Raw genomic sequence first — 19,412 nt, 5'->3', positions numbered from 1 at the left:
GCGGCTCTTACCTGAGCATCTGAGATGTCAGGGGGGCAGCACTCTGTTGGGATAGATATTTGCCCTTTTGGTGGGGAGGAGGGGGAGAAGTTTGCACTGAACCTGTCAGCTAGGATGTTGGCAATGTCTGTGGGCTCGGTGTATTTTTTGTCATTTTGGACTAATTCTGAGCATATCTGGAAATTCCCACCTAGGTTCCTAACATAACTAAAGAAAGCCTTGTGATTATCCTTAGTGTCCTATGCAATTTTTCTCTTGAAGCTGGAGTGCCCGTAGTTTTTTGCTAATACTGATCAGAGATGCCTTCCCTTTTTGGGATTTTGCTCTATCATGTAGTAGCTTCCTCCTTCTATTGTATAGTTTGTTTATGGCTGGGGTCCACCAGACAGGACGTTTGCCTTTGGAGGATTGGGTCTTGGTTTTATTTGGGATTGCATGATCCATGCATTCCTGAAGGTGTTCATAGAATGCGTTTATAAAGGATTCTGCGGTCTGGGCTGTATTTTCCACAGGCCCGGGGGCTTTGAAGGATTCTGCCTCGGTTTTGAGGCATGTGAAATTTGCTTTAGAGAAGTTTTTCACTGTCGTTTTCTGGGCAGGGGGTGGGGTCGGGATGTGAATATCCAGTGAGATTAGTTTATGGTCTGATCTTACCAGTGAGGGATACACTTCTGGTCTGGAGCATAGTGTCCCCATGTTGGTGATGATCAGGTCCAGTATGTTTTCCCCTCTTGTGGGAGTGGTAACAAGTTGTTCCATAGCATTTGAGTTTATAAATTCTAGGAACCTTTGGGCTAGGGTGTTGGAGCTAGAGTAATGCTCCCAGTCTATGTTTGGGTAGTTGAAGTCACCCAATATAATGGTGTTTGGAGAGACCTTCATATTTTCCAGTATTCTCAGGAAGGCCGAGTGGGGTTCCTGTGTTTGGGAGGGTGGTCTGTAGCAGGCTATAAACTGGAAGGCAGTTTTACCCACTGTTAGTTGCACATGGATAGTCTCTGATGCTTCATGCTGTGCCATCAACCTGGAGGTGTGGGTATCTTTGACAAATATTGATACTCCCCCTCCTTTTGTGGTTCGGTCCAAGTTTTGGGGCCGAAAAGCATGGTATGAGGTATAACCTGGTAGTGCTGGGGTGCTCTCGGGAGCCTTGAACCAGGTTTCTGTTACTGCACAGATATCAATGTTCTCCATGCTAAGGAGAGTTTCGAGTGCGTGCATCTTGAGGTTTAGACTTCTGGCATTGAGTAGCATTACTCTTAGTTTCTTATCCCTTGTGATACCTATGGAGGTGGGTTTGTCTTTTGAGCCTTGCCTAAAAAAGCTCTATGGGGGTAACAAGAGCCTTTGCCAATATCCAAAAGCCCAGGGGTGACAGGTGCAAGCTGTCCCTAGTGAAGCATCGTGGCTTGTCAAGCATGTCATCCCAGGCTGACAGGCATTGGATCCCCTTTGAATGACACCAATACTTAAGCCAATTGTTGAAATTGATCATCTTGTCTTCATATTGTGGCATCATTCTTGGTGAGGGTAAGATGCTACTCAAGGTCAGGGTCATACCAGCCTGGGCTACATGCTCAGAGAGCTCCTCTATGTCTCTTTTCATGTAGTCCAGGGAGGTACGTCTCAGGTCATTCACACCAGCATGGACAATGACTGAGTCATATTTGTACTTGCCTTGGAGTGACCTGAGTGCTTGTGTTATGTGGCGGATCCTATAGCCCGACAGGCAGCTCACCGTGACCTTCTCCTTGTTCAGCCTGGTGAGCGGGACGTCAGTGTGCCTGATGATAGAGTCACCTATTACAAGTGTATCAGGTGTGTTGTTTAGCCTTAAGGGCTGTGACTGGCACACTGGCTTTGTGAGCTATGTGTTGCACGTGTTTTGTTTTGGGGTAGCGGTTGCTTGGGTGTCTGCTTTGGAGGTCTCTGCTGCTTAGGCAGATTTTTATTTAGAGCCTCCGAGTATGTTTTTGTGTGTTTATGTGTTTGGTTTGTTGTCATGGTAGGTCTATGTGAGACTGGAATTGTAGTGAGTGTGGTTTCCTTCTCCTCCTGACTGGTTACGCCAGTACTGAGTTGAGAGAGCTTAGCCTCCAGTTTGGCTATATGGTTGCATCTCTCACATGTGTTGGAATTTGTTGGGAGGAGGAGAGGGTTAGTTGTAACATTGCCTCAAGATTCCCAGATTCACCAGCTGGACCGGAGAGGAGATTGACAACTGACCTTTGGACATGCTAGAATAGTATTGGGAATTCCTTTATAATTGAAAAAAAGGGCCAATGGGGAACAAGGTACTCAAGGGGAGTTTGTGAGGGTGTAGTGCTTTTAATTTTTTAGAGCTGACTTATATAATTGCTTTAGTGAGCAAGTGCCAGGTAACTTAAATGCAATGTGTTACAGGTAACTTAAATGCAAAAACGACAAACAGTAACTTTCTTTCAAGTGAAACAAGGAAATAAGTACAATAAGCAATGCAGATATCACTAGTGATCCACAGAAATGCTAAAAGACCGCGTTTAGGTGGAATTAGCGTTTTGGGGAAATAACAAGCAAACAAACAACAAGCATACAAACAAAGCTAAATTCAGCAGGCCTGGATCTAGTCTATGCTACAGCAAACAAGGTGTACCAATTTCAGTAAGAAACAGTTAGAATATGCAGGCACTATAAGCCTTTAACCAGAAATTCCCAGCTCAGAAGGGCAGAGTCCAGCCTCTCCTCCCACAAGAGTGCAGACCACGAACCTTCTTAATGTAAAATAACTGGCCTGAAGCCCAAGTGCTTAAACCAGAACTAATACACTTTTAGAATAACAGACACTGAGCCCTCAATCAGCAGTTCCCAACTTAGAAGGATGTAAGCTACCTGTCCTGCCACCACAGTGCAGGCCACAAACCTTCCTAATGTAAAACAACTGGTCTGAAGCCCAAGTGCTTAATCCAAAAGACTTAGAAATGATAGCTACACTTTAATCAAGTTACTACCAAGCAGTAATAAATACAACTGAATACTTTAAAGAATGCCTGGATTAGTGCTCAAGTTATACAAACAAAGCTAGATTCAGCAGGCCTGGATCTAGTCTATGCTACAGCAAACAAGGTGTACCAATTTCAGTAAGAAGCAGTTCAAATATGCAGGCACTATAAGCCTTTAACCAGAAATTCCCAGCTCAGAAGGACAGAGTCCAGCCTCTCCTCCCACAAGAGTGCAGAACACGAACCCTCTTAATGTAAAATAACTGGCCTCAAGTCCAAGTGCTTAAACCAGAATTAATACACTTTTAGAATAACAGACACTGAGCCCTCAATCAGCAGTTCCCAACTTAGAAGGATGTAAGCTACCTGTTCTGCCACTACAGTGCAGACCACAAACCTTCTTAATGTAAAACTGGTCTGAAGCCCAGGTGCTTAAACTAAAAGGCTTAGAATGAGTTACACCAAGCAGTAATAAATACAACTGAGTACTTTTAAGATGACGCAAAAGCAAAATAAAGTAGGAAAAAACACAAATACAGTAAAAGCAGGTAAATGATACTAAAGTAGTCAGTAGCCCTACAGAATCTAATAATAATGGCTGTGATGGTACTGGTCCCTGGAATTCTTTTGGGATATTGCTGTTATCCCCCTGCTAGACTTACTGCAATGTTTGAGCATCTACTGCACCATGCAGGAAAGTACATTCAGATGCTACAAGCACAGACATGAACACCAATGCTGCATGGATTCCGCACAGTTTGTCACCTGTCAGGGGTACTTGTTGCAGTGCATCCCATACATATTGGAATCTGAAAACCTGATATCCAGTGATGCACCTACATATGTAAATCACATGGATGTTACTCCAGACATTGTCTGGTGGTATGTTATCACAAGAGTTGTATGTGCACATCATCTTGTTTGGAAGCCATGATGCCAATATGTGGCATTCAAGCATTGTGTACCAAGCCTTTGAAAGTTATCTAGGTCCTAATGGTCATTTCTTAGGTAGTGCTGGATATTCCTTCAAATCATGGCTGCTCATAATCATCTGATCAGCACAGGTACTGTAGAAGTGGCATATATCCAGGCCCACCAGAACAGCATTAACATCAAAGACAGTGTACTTTCCCACCTCAATCAGAGGTCTCAGTGGCTGGATAACTATGAAAGAATACTCTGATACTCACCAGCCAAGACATTTCCAATACTCACTACCTCTTGCATGTTGTATAACCTCACTCACACCACTACTGCACCACATCCTGCAGGTGATGACCCTGGACACCCACAGCAATAACAGCATGTATTCCACCACCTCCACAATGACCTGTACAACAGCAGTGACAGAACAGAGCCTAACAGATGTATGAAGCAATGGTCCAGCAGGTGTTTAGCTAGTATGTATATCACAGGGATCTGTACAACAGCAGTGACAGAACACAGCCTAGCAGATGTATGAAGCAGTGGTCCAGCGGGTGTTTACCTAGTATGTATATTAAAAGTGAAAAAACTTTTTGTCAGCATTTACTGATGCTTACACATATGTAAGCAGCATTGGAAAATGTCATTATTTAATGAGGAAACTCAGCTTATGGCTAGTTTTGGAAAATCCTAAATGGTGCCAGTTCAAGGCAGAGTAGTATATGGAAGTGGGAGCAGTGAAACAACTGGGTGATGGAGCAGGAAAGAGTCTATGGAAAAAGTAGAAACAAGAGTGGCAGTGGTTATAAGCTAATGTTGTAGGTACAGGGTCCAGATGAGTCTTAAAAAGATGGCAGCCTATGTTACACAACTTTGTTGTGACATTGTGTTTATGTTGTGTTATCCCCAGTGCTGTAATACTTTTTTGATATTTTTGCACATTATTCTCAGTATTATTAAGCTTAGACAGTGCTGCAGAAGTAAAATTAAACCTAATTTTCTTTAAATCAGACAGCTTAAGGTGACAGGACTCCGCTTACAAGCTGTGCTTGGAAGTTACCAGGTTGAAAATGCACGAGTGAGTTACAGGATCACTTGTATGATGACAGCATGTTCTTAGATTCTGTTTAGTGAGACATCCAGTTTCTTAGATAAGAGAGAGGAAGAAGACCTAGAAGGAGATCAAGATTTGACAATGTTAGGGAGACTGCCTTCCCTGAGGGAGTTAAGAACCAGGGAATAGAGGAAGATAACTGTGAAGTGCAATCAAGACCACTGAAAATGGACTTTTCCCCAGTAATCAAACGTCAGTAAATAAGTAAATGAATAAGGTCCTTCCACATCTGATTCAGTGAGAATCTTTTCCTCTGAGGAAGAAGGAAATTTTTTTTCTTAATCTGGGAAGATGCTGGATTTGAGAAGTGCACAGAAATGATGGCCCTAAATAGACTTTTTGTGGTCCTTCTTTCAGCTACAAAAAGAAAAGTTTAACTAAACAGCCACAGTAGGGTTGTAATTTGTCTTGGACACAGGTTGGTGACTCTGCTATGACCAAAGTTCATTCCTCAGATTCCTTTGGTGTTGTCCATATAGCCATTGTGACCAAGGTCCATATGCCTTAGTGGGAAAGGGAGAGCCACTCTCTTCCCGGAGAGGAAGGAAAGAGCAGAGGTGCCTGCCTGAGAATGTTATGCTGTCCCCTGGTGGAAAGAATGCTGCTATTCTTAAATCTTTCTTTCTCCTTTCCAAAAAAAAAAAAAAAAAAAAAAACATGATTTCTTGCTTCTCAGTTCCTCTGGGCAGGTAGTTTTTTAGGTAGTTTATGGGGGGGGGTTGTACAGGCTATTGACACTTCTTATAAAGTTGTGGTTTAGAAAAAAAAAATTCCTGTTTTTTCCTGAACAGATTCAAAATCTTGAACCCGGAGAGGAATGTGATGGGACAGATGCAGTTTTTTTTCTCTTCAGATTTCTAATTCAGACTCAGAGGAGAGCATGGTGTATGAATCTCCCTAGCTTTATTCTTATTTGGGATATTCTCCAATCAGCTTAATGTTATGGATGTCAGGTTGTATTATAAGCTGGGTGTTTTCAGAAAATGGCCAAACCATTTAAATTGTACTTTAAAGGGGAACATATATCTGCAAGTGGGATGGGGTGGAGGTGACTTTATTGGCCTAAATGCATCAGTAAAAACTTGTAATAAGTAAAATGTCATGTGCATTCAGAAGCCATATAGCTACAACACTTAGACATTCTTAATATGTCCCATTGTCATAATTTCAGGAAGGTTTAATAGTTTACACAGCAGAGACTTTGGTTAATATAAGTCTTTTTGTTATTGTTGCCATCTGAATTTTCTGTGTGATCTTTTTAATTGTTTGGATTTTTTAAGTAAGTCTTGTGCATGATCTTAAGAGGTCTATAATCAAATATTTTTTTAGGTTAGAATTCCTACTCCAAACTCTTCCTCTAATGCCCTTCACGTTTTCCCTAGATATCTTGCCTATTACATTGACTTAGACACACACACACACACACAGACATACACACACACAGACACACACCTTGTTTTCAATGAAGTACTGCAAACATTTGCCTAATTGCCGGTCAAGTAAGTATTTCTACGGAGGAACAGAATTTTTTTAGATGAGGCAAATTTATGTTTGCAGTGTTCTGGAGCTATGTATTATTTGAGATTAGAACATTTTAAATCCACTTGTATAACTGTAGAGTGATACATTATATTGCTGCCTTCACCTGAAATTATATGATAGAAAGTGATTTACCTTAAACTGTTAGGAATAAGCTTCACACTAAAATTGTCAGAATGTTTTTCCCATGGATTTGTGTTCAAGGGCAGATATTTAAACTAATTAAAGGAACTTGTATAAATATTTCTTCTTATATACGTCTCCCTCTGTCCAACTTTAAGGCTGTCTTAACTCATCTTTATTTTTCCATATTTAGAATAGTACATTGGATGCTGCTGCAGTTGGAGAGGCCAAACTGACAGTGAATGGAAAAGGTCCCACTTACATGTTTGAAAATACAAAAAAAGTTTATATAACACAACACCTGTCAGATGGCACATTTCTGCACACTGAGAAGTCAGTCTACAAACCTAACCTGGATGGTAAATCAGAAAGTGAGTACTGCATTATAGACTGGAACTGGTGCTCCATGAATTTCTAGAAATATATACCTTGAAATCATGACTTTTTTCTCTTTCTGATAAGATATATATATATATATATATATATATATATATATATATATATGTATATATATGTGTGTGTGTGTGTGTGTGTATGTGTATTCTTTTTTTGAAAATAGATGCTTTATCTCATCTCTGTATGGAAAAAGTGCTTGCATATGTATTCCAGTCATACATTCAGCTATAAAGATAAATAAAACAATAAGAATAGTCACTAAGTGGTGTACCCTCAGCATCATTTTAACACTGCTTTTCCTATCAGTTAAGTTTAGCAATGTAATGATGATATTTTATACAAGGGTGTTTTTTTCACAAACTTGCCAAACATACTGACACTGCAGACATTCTACAATGGAGTAGTGAATTAAATGAATTATAACAATTTTGCACAATGTTAATTCCCAGTTCAAAACTTCAGTTAGATAAGTTACTCCTGTCTAAAATGATGTAATCACCATTAAAGTTACACTCTAACAGGTAATAAAACGGTATATCATGTAGGTTTTATTCTTTAACTGCAAATATATAGGAGGGCAATATTATAGCAATAACCCACGCCTTGGTGAGGGTAATGCTGGATTTACCCACGGTTGGTGTGGTTTGGTCATGAGGGCGAAGCCCGAGTGGCCAAACAAAGACGACCATGGGTAAATCCAGCATTACCCACACCCAGAAGTTGGTTATTGCTATTATACAATGACATTATTTAAGAAAAAAAATAATTACTTTTCTTAAATAATGGCATTGTATAATGCATCCTTGCTGCCCTTCCGCAGCTGTCTGGTTTTCTGCGGCAGTTCTGATGTACTGCGCATGTGTATGCCTACACAGTACATCAGAGCTGTGGGCAAAAGCAACGGAGAAAGCAAGATCTCCATTGCTTTTTACTGTTTTGCTATGTTAAATGGGTTTAACATAGCGAGGCAGCTTTAAAAAAAGCAACGGAGAATTCCCGTTGCTTTTTTTAAAGCTGTCTCGCAATGTTAAACTCATTTAACATAGCGAGACAGTTTTGAAAAAAGAAAAGGAGAAAGCAAGATCTCCATTGCTTTTTACAAACTGGCTCGCTATGTTAAACTCATTTAACATAGTGAGACACCTTTAAAAAAAAGCAACGGAGAATCTCTGTTGCTTTTTTTAAAGCTGTCTCGCAATGTTAAACTCCTTTAACATAGCGAGACAGTGTGAAGCAACGGAGATCTTGCGTTCTCCGTTGCTGTAAAAAAAGAGTTATAGTAATGGAAAAAGTCTGGGCGACCGGACCTTTTTCCATTACTATAACTCTGATTTACAATGTGCATGCTGACCAATCAGCGTGCATGTTTTTGAATATTAATGGGGGGGTCATTGTATAATGTGAATTATGCCACACAAAGACCAAATATTTGCAATATATCAAGTTAGCATTAAGCATATATCATTATATTTAATACAGTGGACAAGGTATGTCATTTGGTAATGTCATTCATCCTAAAACCACCTTTATGCAGTTTACAGACTCAAGCCTCGTGCATCCTCTTATATTCTGGTTAGCTTTGCTAGGACTATTATCTGCTGTTTACTGAAATGCAGGGCTGAGACTTCAGCATCCCAGCCGCCCAGACAACTTCAGTTCTCTCATGGCCGAGTATTTGAGGTGTTGACTGTTGGTGTGATGGGGACCCTGGGTTTTAGTAGATGTACATGGAAGGAGACTGAGTTATGACAACATTGGTCAAGGCTGCATTTTGTTATTGAGCTGCCACAAAATCAACAAATTGTCTAATAAATGTAAATGGGAGGAGTTACAGGGACTACTAGATTCTAAGGGCATAATTACCATACTGGAAGAGCATTATATCTGTTGAAAGAAAGTTTGCTCACAAAGTCATTTGTATCCATAGGACTAGAAGGGACTGTCTAGTTACCCAAATGGAAGCATAAACCAGTTTAGGAATATCATGCGCTCTATGGCTAAAGTCCCCATCTCACCCATTACCTAATTATTTGAAAGGACTTACCTTTTTATGGACCTTTGGAAACGATACTCTAAAACGTCTGATATAGCCCCAGTTGCAGAAATGAAATAGTCCACAAGTGGACATGATACAGGCATAGCTACTGGCTTAGAGGAACATAGAGCTAGATGTTGTATGGGACAGTAGAGTGCCCAGTGAAGAGCAGATACATTTATCAAGAAAAGGAGAGAACCACTGTCACTCCACCAGAGTGGTTAACAATAAAGGTGGAGGGAGATGACATGCAAAGATATGATGAAGGGTGAGGAAACTAGAGATGGGATAAGATGAAATGAGATGGGAAGAGATGACACAAGACTACTGGACAGAGCAAAGGGTGCTGGAGAACTTTTAAGAAAAGTTGAGGCTTGTGGGTATTATAGGGTATTTATTATAGGGATTTTATCCCCCGGCTTGCATCTATAGCAAACGTTTCAAAAGGGAAGCTGTGCAAATGGGCCAAGAAAACATGGGAAACTAAGAAAGTTTCTGGAAACAAAGTTTATGCTTCAAACCAGTTCCAATCTCGCCTGACTTCTCTAAACCATTCACAGTCTGTATAGACATATCAGAGGTAGTGCTGGGAGCAGACTTAGCTCAGAAAATAGGAAACAAAGAGCATCTTCTCTGCTATCTAAGGAGGAAACTAAACAAGTCAGAGACCATATATTCTATGACAGAGAGAGAGAGAGAATACCTGACTATTAAATGGGTTTTAAGATCCATACATTGCTACCTTCTGAGCAGAGAAGTTCTGTATTTATAGATCATGCTTCATTGCAATGACTGCATTAGCAGGGTCCTGGCACTGCAACTATTCTGGTTCCAAATTCAACACTGTCCTGGTGTTTGCTACCACAATGTGGATGGTCTGTCAAGAACCCAGAGATTTTCCAGCATGCTTGACAGGCTTGGGGTGTCATCTTTAACATAGCACGGTGGTTCCAATGGTACAGTGCTTCTGACAGGCATAAAACAAGGGTGCAGTAACACTTTTAGAATGAAACAATACTATAAGGAAGGTCGCTGCATTATCTGTTGGGTAAAACAGTTATTAGACAAGGGAATTGCATTTAGGAAGGAAACTAGGGAGTGGTTACTTTAACCAATATTACTTGAGGGAAAGGTAATTCACTGTAAGTATGCACCTTTACCTATTTAAGGTCAGATCAGGAACAACATGGAAGACATTGTTGAAAAATTGTTGGGATGAATCTCTCAAAGTCTGAGTGCAGAGGTTTCTGGATAACATTTGTAGAAGGAGACTTGAACATACGCCAGAGCAGATGAATCTGAGATGGGAGTCTGCCTGGAGTATCTGTAAGTCCCAGTGAAAGCCCCAGAGTTTTTATTTTCTGTTTTGGATGGTTCATCTGGGAATTGCAAGCAGCAAAATAGCTTTTTTCATTTTTGTACCTAAAGAGAGCACTGACACTACCACAACTGAAAGACTGAACAGGCCATTTTAACAGATGATGTCTGAACTGTTCCTTTATTTTATTTTTACTGGCAAAGTTAGCCTTACTTCATGTTTTATCAATAAAACTACTTGTTTGCTAGAACTTGTAGAGTTCATCTGCCGAATGACCATAGTTATGAGTGGAGTAAACTGTTGCATCAACATATTTATCTGGTTTACAAATAAAAAAATACATAACTATGCTAAAAATAGGGGATGTTTGAGAAATAGCACTCATTTTATTCTATTGTTTACTATACTTTGTATTTAGTCGTTTCAGCTGATGGCTGAGAATTGTCCTCCTTCTTAGCTCAGCCAGGTCATGAACATAAAACAAATACAGACATTAATGCACAGTTGTTTAGTACCCATAGTACATAATGTTCTCTTTATTGTTTCAGTGCTGCCAGATACTGACCTAGAGATTAAACTTCCTCGTGCTGTCAGTATAATGGACAAGGAATTTATACTATCTGTATGTGGAAGGTAAGCAGAAAATACTGCTGTACATGTCTGATATTGGAGAAATGGAGAAACCAGTTGGTTTGTTAATATAAAAAATATATAAACACATATGACTTTGGGAGGAGTAGATTAAATATCACGCACAAAGATAATGCAGTACATGAATCCACTTGACTTGTAGTTTGCCAAGTACAACTGCACACAGATTTATTTTACATTTCTGTTTATTTTTAAATAAAATATATACATTAAGGTTGTCTCTGAGCATATGCCACAACTATACCCTCTGTGAATTTCAGGAGGGTTCATGTGTCTTACTCTCTCCTGATCTCAGGATCCCTTTTTGTCTTCACTTCATATTGTGGTGGTACATATTTGTCTCTAAAAGTTTCAACAACCAGCGTCTCAAGAAAACATTCTTTTTTGATACTATTAAAGCTACTGAACAGTAAACACATCTCACTTGCAGCATCTTCCATGCCTTATCTTAAACTACCTCATGTTGTTCAGTGCTTTCCTGCATAACTGTTTTGCAGGAGAAGCTTTATCTGATATATATATATATATATATATATATATATATATATATATATATATATATATATATATATATCATTTTAATAAATTTTAATTGCTTGTTGAAAGAAAGATATAGATTTTAGGCACACTCCAGCCCTCCGAGGGGCCTAGTTATTTACAATTTACAGTAGCACTCCATATCTTATTTCAAACAATTCCTTTTATTAAACCATCTAGAGCTTTATATGTGCTTTATTTAACATACATTATATATATATATATATATATATATATATATATATATATATATATATATATATATATATATATGGGTTTGCTTCATAAGATCAACAGACCATTTGATCGACATTCATTTGGTCGACAGCTCATTTGATATTCAAGGCACTTAACAGGGATTTGCCCCCCTCCCCAATGTTGTGCGACCCTGGAGTTGGTATATATAGTTAGGGAGGGTGTGGGGGGCCCCCCACCTATTTCCGTTTAAAACATGAAAATACAACAAAACTACACATTTTAAAGAAAATAGGTGGGGGGCTTCACCCCCACACACTCCAATGTGGGGGGCTATGACCCCCACACCCCCCTAAGTATATATACCAACTCCAGTGTCGCTCAACATTGGGGAGGGGGGCAAATCCCTGTTAAGTGCCTTGAATACTGGTTGTCGATCAAATGAGCTGTCAACCAAATGAATGTCAATCAAATGGTCTGTCGATCTTATGAAGTAGACCTGTAGATATATATATATATATATATACACACACACACACACACACACATATATATATATATATATATATATATATATATATATATATAATTTTTTTTTTACCTTTGACATTTACTGTTTGCTGTAAGAAGGGGATACATTGTAGACAGGCACACACTAGCTCTCCCAAGGAGCCTAGCTAGTTATAAATTGAGCCAGGACTGCAAGCAGTCATGAGTACAAACAGTAATGACATCAAAACATTAGTGTGGCATGCATGGTTGGCACTGTAAGTCAGTATATTTACTTTAAGAAGTACTTCCCTTTGTAGAAGGTAGTAAGTAGAGGAATGAGATGGGGACAGGTTATATGCTAAGTGCTTTCATCCCTTATTCATAATAGGACTTCATCAGAACATGAAAAAATGTAAGAAACAGTCTAATATATATTCTACCAGAGAGGAACTAACAGCAATAAAAGTATCATTTATGTCATTCATAAAAATGCAGAGACCAATAAGCACTATGGAGAAACAGGGTGTGTTTAGTTATTCCAGAGTACTGCACATCTTATATTTAAATTATCATTTAGACCAGGAGCTGCATCAGCATTCAACAGTAATTGCCACTTAAGTTCACAAACTTCCAAAAAGCAGTCAACATCCCCCACAAAAACATCACCTTGCTCAAGTATTATAAACTGAAACCCAATAAAACCTACACACTGTAAACTGTGTTTCCCTAAGGCATTAGGGCAGTCATTGTGTCTGATGACTGCCAGGTGCTCCTTAATGCGGTCAGATAGCTGCCTACATGTTTTGCCAATGTAAAAGGAGTCACATTTTTTACATATACCTCCGTAAACAATATTACTAAACATAAGATGTGTACTACGCTGGTATAACTAACCACACCCTGTTTCTTTTTCCATAAGGGGTGACAGCTGTGTATGCAGATGATGTTATTTTGACACTAACATTCCCAGGACAGGACTGGAATTGTTCAACTAATATAATTAAAGGGTTGAGTATAATATCTAATAAAATACATGAAGAAAACACCAGTGCCATAGGAACAAACCTACTGAATGGGAGGGAAGTTTTCATACTGTGAAGTATGTAAAATGTTGGCTTAAGGGTACCAGTGAAGCCTCATTGCAATGATCCTATGACAGCACAATGCATAAGATAAACAGAAATCTATCAAAATGGAAATGATTGGGTCTCAATTTAGAGCAAAGCATGCAGATACAATACTGGCATGTATCACAGCATCTTTTATATCTGGGACAGTCATTTTGGATACTTCCCAGCAAGATGATACTTTTGACAATTTATAGTGGGATAGAGGATTTCTTCATGGGTAGGGGAAAATGAGAGTTCATTGGAGTAGTGTTCTAATGGAAAAGGAAAAAGGTAGACTGGGAGTCCCTGATATCTAGCTACAACTGATATTTATGGCAGAATGTCAAACATTTGAGGAAAAGGTGAAGTGGTATTCCTGGCTAGCCTCTATAGAGATATTAGAGGCTACATGGGTTAAGAAATGTGCAACAAATAGGACCAACATTCTAGACCTAGTGAGCAGGGAGATAGGAAAATACTTCCAGAATAAAAGATTAAAGGACTGAAAAAAATACTTTCAGAATAAAGGGTTAAAGGACTGGAGACAAAATATGTTTCATGTAGAAGAAAGATTAGAAGATAGGAAAAATTTAACCTCAGCTAGAAGGTGAAGACAGCTATGAGCAGAAATCAAATATTGAGATAGTTAATTGGCTTGTATTCTGCTATTATCTTATGTGAAATTCCAGAAGGAATCTTAGTTACCCGGATATTTTTTAAAGTACAACACTCATTTATGAAGTGAGAGCTTCAAGCTGGAATTTAATTAAGCAGAAATCATGGATTAATATAACAAAGTGGATTACAAAGATTAGGGTGATGGCACATTTAGGAAAGGGTTTAATGTCTAACGTACATGTGATATATGACATTAAAGGATGAATACTTGCAAGAAATAGATCAGAAAAAAAGTGGAGTGAGGAAAGATGCTGTGGAAGGATCTGACGTTGGAAGATTTAGAATGAATTTCCTTATTGCTCTGGAAGGCTAAGCATGTGAAAATGTATAATATTTGCATGGCAGTGTCTTCATAAATACTTTTTAAATTTCAGACAAAATCCAGGGGATGTTCCCACAGGGAGCTGTTGAAGATGTAAAATATGAGAGGGGAGACTGGAGACACATAATTTAGACTTGTGAACTGCAGGCATTTTTGAAAGATTTAGCAGAACTGGTAGGGAAATTAACAGTAAAAGAAGAACTCTTGGGAGAGGACTGCTGTTTCTTGCATGTGTCAATGGAAGAAGATCAGGATTAAAAAAAATGTATTATGGATATTAACCTTGATGGCAAGAAAAAAAAAACAATTATAAAAATGGAAGAGGATGGAAAGACCCATAATAAAGGATCGTATTAAGCTATAAGAGGATGTAGAGGAGAAGAGAAAGTTATTAATAAGGAAGCAAAAGCAAGAATTCATGCAGAAATTGGCTGGATGGTTGAGAATAGTAGAGCTAGACTTGATAGGATAGATGACTGGACATTCAGTGACCAGAAGCAATGTATGGCTATTTGTACATGTAAATATCTGTAGATTGTGTAAATATTTTTCTTGTTCTGCTAATAAACAGTTCTGATTTTTTTTTCATTTAAAATATGTCCTTTGAGCTGGGCAAAACAACAATTTAAAGTTTTGAGGTAGTCTCATCTTGTGAGGATCAAAAAAGGGAAACTAAGAGAATATTGTTGTGTTGTATATTTTTAACTATAAGAAACATGAAAATAGAGCAAGGGATGTTAATATTCACTGAAACTACTATCCAGTAGAGTTTACAGTATCAGTCTTCGATTACTGGGGATATACAGATGGGCCAAACCCCCATATTTTGATTAGAATGGCCAATTAATTAGTAATATTTAAGTGTGTGCCACTAATGTACTTGAATGTGCAATTTCTATGACAGGTATTGTTATAGTACAAATTAAACAGCATAGAGTTTTACCTTTTGATTCAGTCAATGATGTTACTTTAGGATGTGGAAAGTACTTGTTTATTCCATACACAGCAAAAACAGTCCTTGGAGACTGCCTACTAAAAGCTTCATAATCAGTCTCAAGGAGCAAAGAAAAACACTTTTACCTTTTTATCAGCTGCATGCATGCAGATTTTTGACATTACATTACTTTTAGCAAATCAGTGTATTGTGTATTTTGAAATAATTTCAATTCTCATGCATTCTTACTTAGAGCTTCATGATAAAACTTCACAAATAAGCATTTTAAACATGAGCCACCTGTGCTAAAATTTATTTTCCTTCTGCCTTGTTACATTAATTACCAGCCCGCACTATCTCACAGAGAGCCTTGCAAAGACTCATTCCCCAGAATGAGAAGGCCAGAGTGTAACTTTTCCTTATTTGATTAATCCTGTTTCCACAGATATCTGTCACAATTCATTAACTTTATGAAATTAAGACTTTTTAGCATAACATAATTTCCCTTAACTCCTTCAGCACTTACTTTGCCTTTACCTATTTGTCAGTACACTATAGATTGCTAACAGAGAGAGTGCAATTGTAAGGCACTTAAACTATACTACTTAAATTGTGTGAAAATATAACTTGCATAATTATGCCTCTGTTTTAACCTTTCCTTTAACATAAAATTTAAGCATTTAATTTAACTCAGTTGTGAAGAAATTATAAGTTATGATGTATTTATTGAAAAATAAACAAGACAATTTTCTGCAACAGTCCCCCATTTGACACTAAACATGTCATGTAACACACAATTACGTTTTAATTATTCTTAATTCGATAAAATATACTTCAGCATCATAATATTCATCATCTACAGAGATCTGGATCTCATTTACTTTAAATTCATTATCACATACGTTTATAAGTGGTACTGAGTGTGTGGGTGAGGTCAAGCATTTTGTAATAACAGACTTTAAAACAGAAAATACTAAAACAATTAAAAGAATAATGCCAATTATTGTAATGATACCTGTAACATACAGATTCCTAAGTTATTGTATGCACTGCCCTACCATCCAAAAAGTGTCCATTGTTTAGTTGTACTATTCAGGTTTTAGCCCTTGACTCCATGAAATTGGCCAACTTTTCTTGTTCATCATGTTAGTCAGTGATATAGGAATAACAATGACTTCCTATGAGGGCACATGACACCCTGTTAGCAACGAGCATTATGTCAAATGCCAGATGATTTTTAGCACCACAATTCGAATTTCAGTAATTTCTTGATTTGCCATCCTGATATGATGTGAATTGTGGTTTGCTACCTCCTGAAAATCTAGAGCAACCACAGCTCTCTGCACTCCGTACACAGGAGTAAAGACTGAAAATACCTGTTCTGCCCAGTGAATTCCTGTTTATTTCTCAGTCTGCCTGCTGAAGATTTCTTGAAATGTTAAGTAGCAAGGTGATATAACTCATGAAACAACATCCAGACCAGTTTGTAGGCAATCGGGGTAGGCACGATCACCAGAAATATAATAACGATCCTCTATCATGTCCATGGCATGCCCGCAGTCATAGATCTTTTGGTGTAAAGAATTCAATACACTTTCATGTCTAGTGTCATTATATTGGCTAGTTCCTGCTGGTACCATTCCTGGTGTAGCATATGTCTCCACGATTTGTTGTTGCAAGCTGAAAAGACACGACCTTTGAAAAGCCAGTCGCATTACACCAAGTTAAGTTAGAATCACTAAGTTCCTTTTCAAATGTCACTTGAAATGCAGGGATTGGAATCATGGAAATTCCTACCTTAGCACGATATGCCAACACACTCAACAGTTTGTCACATTTAAGTCCATGACATATTGTTGAAGATCCAACAGGAAACTATTTTTCCTTGACCAGTTTTTAAGAGAAAACAGCAACAAAACAAGATAGAAATACCTGCTGCCATTGGATTCATCATGGGCTGCCATCTGAGTCAATTTTATTTAGTTCTTCACTGGGGCAGATGGTTTGTCCTTTGTCCTTTGATCTCCTTTCACTGACAAAGATGATTCATCTGGGCTTTCCACACAACAAGTCTTTTTACAATGTGATCAATAAATTCAGGTTGGCAAAACAGCACAACATACTGCAGAAAAGGTGGTAAACAACACTTGGAAAGAGCATTTCTACTTCAGACTCAAAATCAAATCTCTGAGCCACAGTTGGTGACAGGGCTGGTCAGGAGGTTGAAGAAGAGCTTCTCATACAGTTGCATGGTACTGCTGCAAGAAAAGAATACATTTTGTGTAGTAAGACAATATAACATTAGTTAGTCAGTTCTTTGTTTGACACGGGGGAGTAGCTGACAAGGCTATGGATCTCCCCATTAATATCTCAGATGGACTCAATATACTTGTAGTATTAAATGTACTCCTTAAGCTCATAATTATAAGGGGAGTGCCTCTGGCCATTCGAGATTTGTTTTGGTGAAGAGTTTTGCCACCTTATTTTTAAGGGTTCTGTTGACCCTTCCTACCAATACAGATGACTGCGGATGGTTAGGACAGTGAAGACTTAATTTAGTGTTAAAGATTTTACACAGTTCTTTTGTCAGCTGATTGTTGAAATGTGTCCCCTGGTCATTATTGATAGTGTAAGACACATCAAACCCAGGAATAAATTCAAAAATAAGTTTTTTAATAATTGTTACAGGTTCTGATTTGTGGCACTGGTAATCTTCCATCCATGTGGAAAATGTACAAACTGACACCAATAACTATTCTAGCCTGTTCTTACTGCTGTTTTGGCATCTTCCAGTAGTGTGCCCTCCATTTGTCAGGTAATACAAACACTGTGAGGTATCCCTATAGAAGTTCTCTACCAGCAAGCTGCATCTGCAAAAGTCTGTGGCCGGTTTACTTAAAGTACAAGAACATTACAGTTTGTCAGCTAATACAAACACTGTGAGGCATCCCTATAGCAGTTCTCTACCAGCAAGCTGCATTTGCAAAAGTATGTGGCCAGTTTACTTAAAGTACAAGAACATTACAGTGTATGTTAATGCTTTAACCCTTCTATGATTGTAAATTTCATTAGAATATATTCAGGGAGTGCACACTACTGGTAACCCTCACCGCCACCCCCACCAGAGATCTCTCTAAACCCAATACTTTCTAGTTTGGAATCATTGTTTTACTCAGTCTTCTTCTTCTCAATACACTTGACCATATTTCTCCCACTCCATACTCACTCCTGGCATAAGGTTTCTATTTCTCGAAGTATTCCTAGCCTACAAACTTGTCAGCTGCATAGATACTTTTCACAGTACCTGGTAGTCTAAGTGACTGTTCCTTGCTGTGCAGTTATAGAACTTGGCTCTGCAGTTATTTCTGTTTTTGCCCTCCCCTTTTGTAGGCTGTGCAGTTATTGCTGTTTTTGCCCTCCCCTTTTGTACCTCACTGCTTCTACTGTGGTCTTCTTCTGCATTTGCTGAACTCTACTTGGTTATAAACCTCCTTTCCTTCTGGCTGCTCTGCTGCTAGACCTTTCTTTTTACCTTGTTCTCTCTCTGATTACTTTTATATTTCTCTAAGGACTGTAAAACCCAGTAGCAGTGTATCTATCATTCACTCTCCCTTCTGGTGAATATTACCTTGCCCCTCCCGCAGAAACTCCAATTACTAGCTAGTAGAACATTTTAAATACACCTCTCTCAGACCGGCACCATTTTAAAACTATTCTAGCCTGTTCTGCCTGCTGTTTTGGCATCTTCCAGTAGTGTGACCTCCGTGTAAGTTCTGTTAAATGCATTTTTTTTTTCTCTGTAGAAATCCAAGGATTCTCAGAATATATGCTAATTATTTGTTATAAGTAGTAAGATATGCCACCATTTACATGTGTATATATTTAAAGGGTTATACTCAACACCTGGTCTTGGTATCAAACTGAACTCTATTTATGCATTACTGTTTTAAGATGGATTATTATACTTTTTTTTGTTTTTATTGTGACTTTGACCGTTTAGTTCATTATTGAAACTATTGTGCAATTATCACTGTTTTAAAGGAAGATACTGTGCTTTATCAGCTGTA

At 38.3% G+C, this 19,412-nt stretch overlaps 1 protein-coding gene across 1 annotated transcript in view; it reads left to right on the top strand.

Moving 5' to 3' along the window:
* Nucleotides 1–19,412, top strand: part of LOC122808674 (alpha-2-macroglobulin-like) — a 1,311,252-nt gene that overhangs the window by 252,296 nt on the left and 1,039,544 nt on the right. Inside the window, exons 3-4 of the mRNA XM_044079652.1 lie at nucleotides 6,872–7,049; nucleotides 10,976–11,060. Of these exons, the coding sequence (XP_043935587.1) occupies nucleotides 6,872–7,049; nucleotides 10,976–11,060 (263 nt within the window). The remainder of the gene's footprint in view (nucleotides 1–6,871; nucleotides 7,050–10,975; nucleotides 11,061–19,412) is intronic.

Source organism: Protopterus annectens, chromosome 8.part0 (assembly GCF_019279795.1).
Source record: "Protopterus annectens isolate FY-2018-M chromosome 8.part0, PAN1.0, whole genome shotgun sequence".
Lineage (NCBI taxonomy): Eukaryota > Metazoa > Chordata > Ceratodontiformes > Protopteridae > Protopterus > Protopterus annectens.
This window is presented reverse-complemented; position numbering and strand designations above follow the sequence as displayed.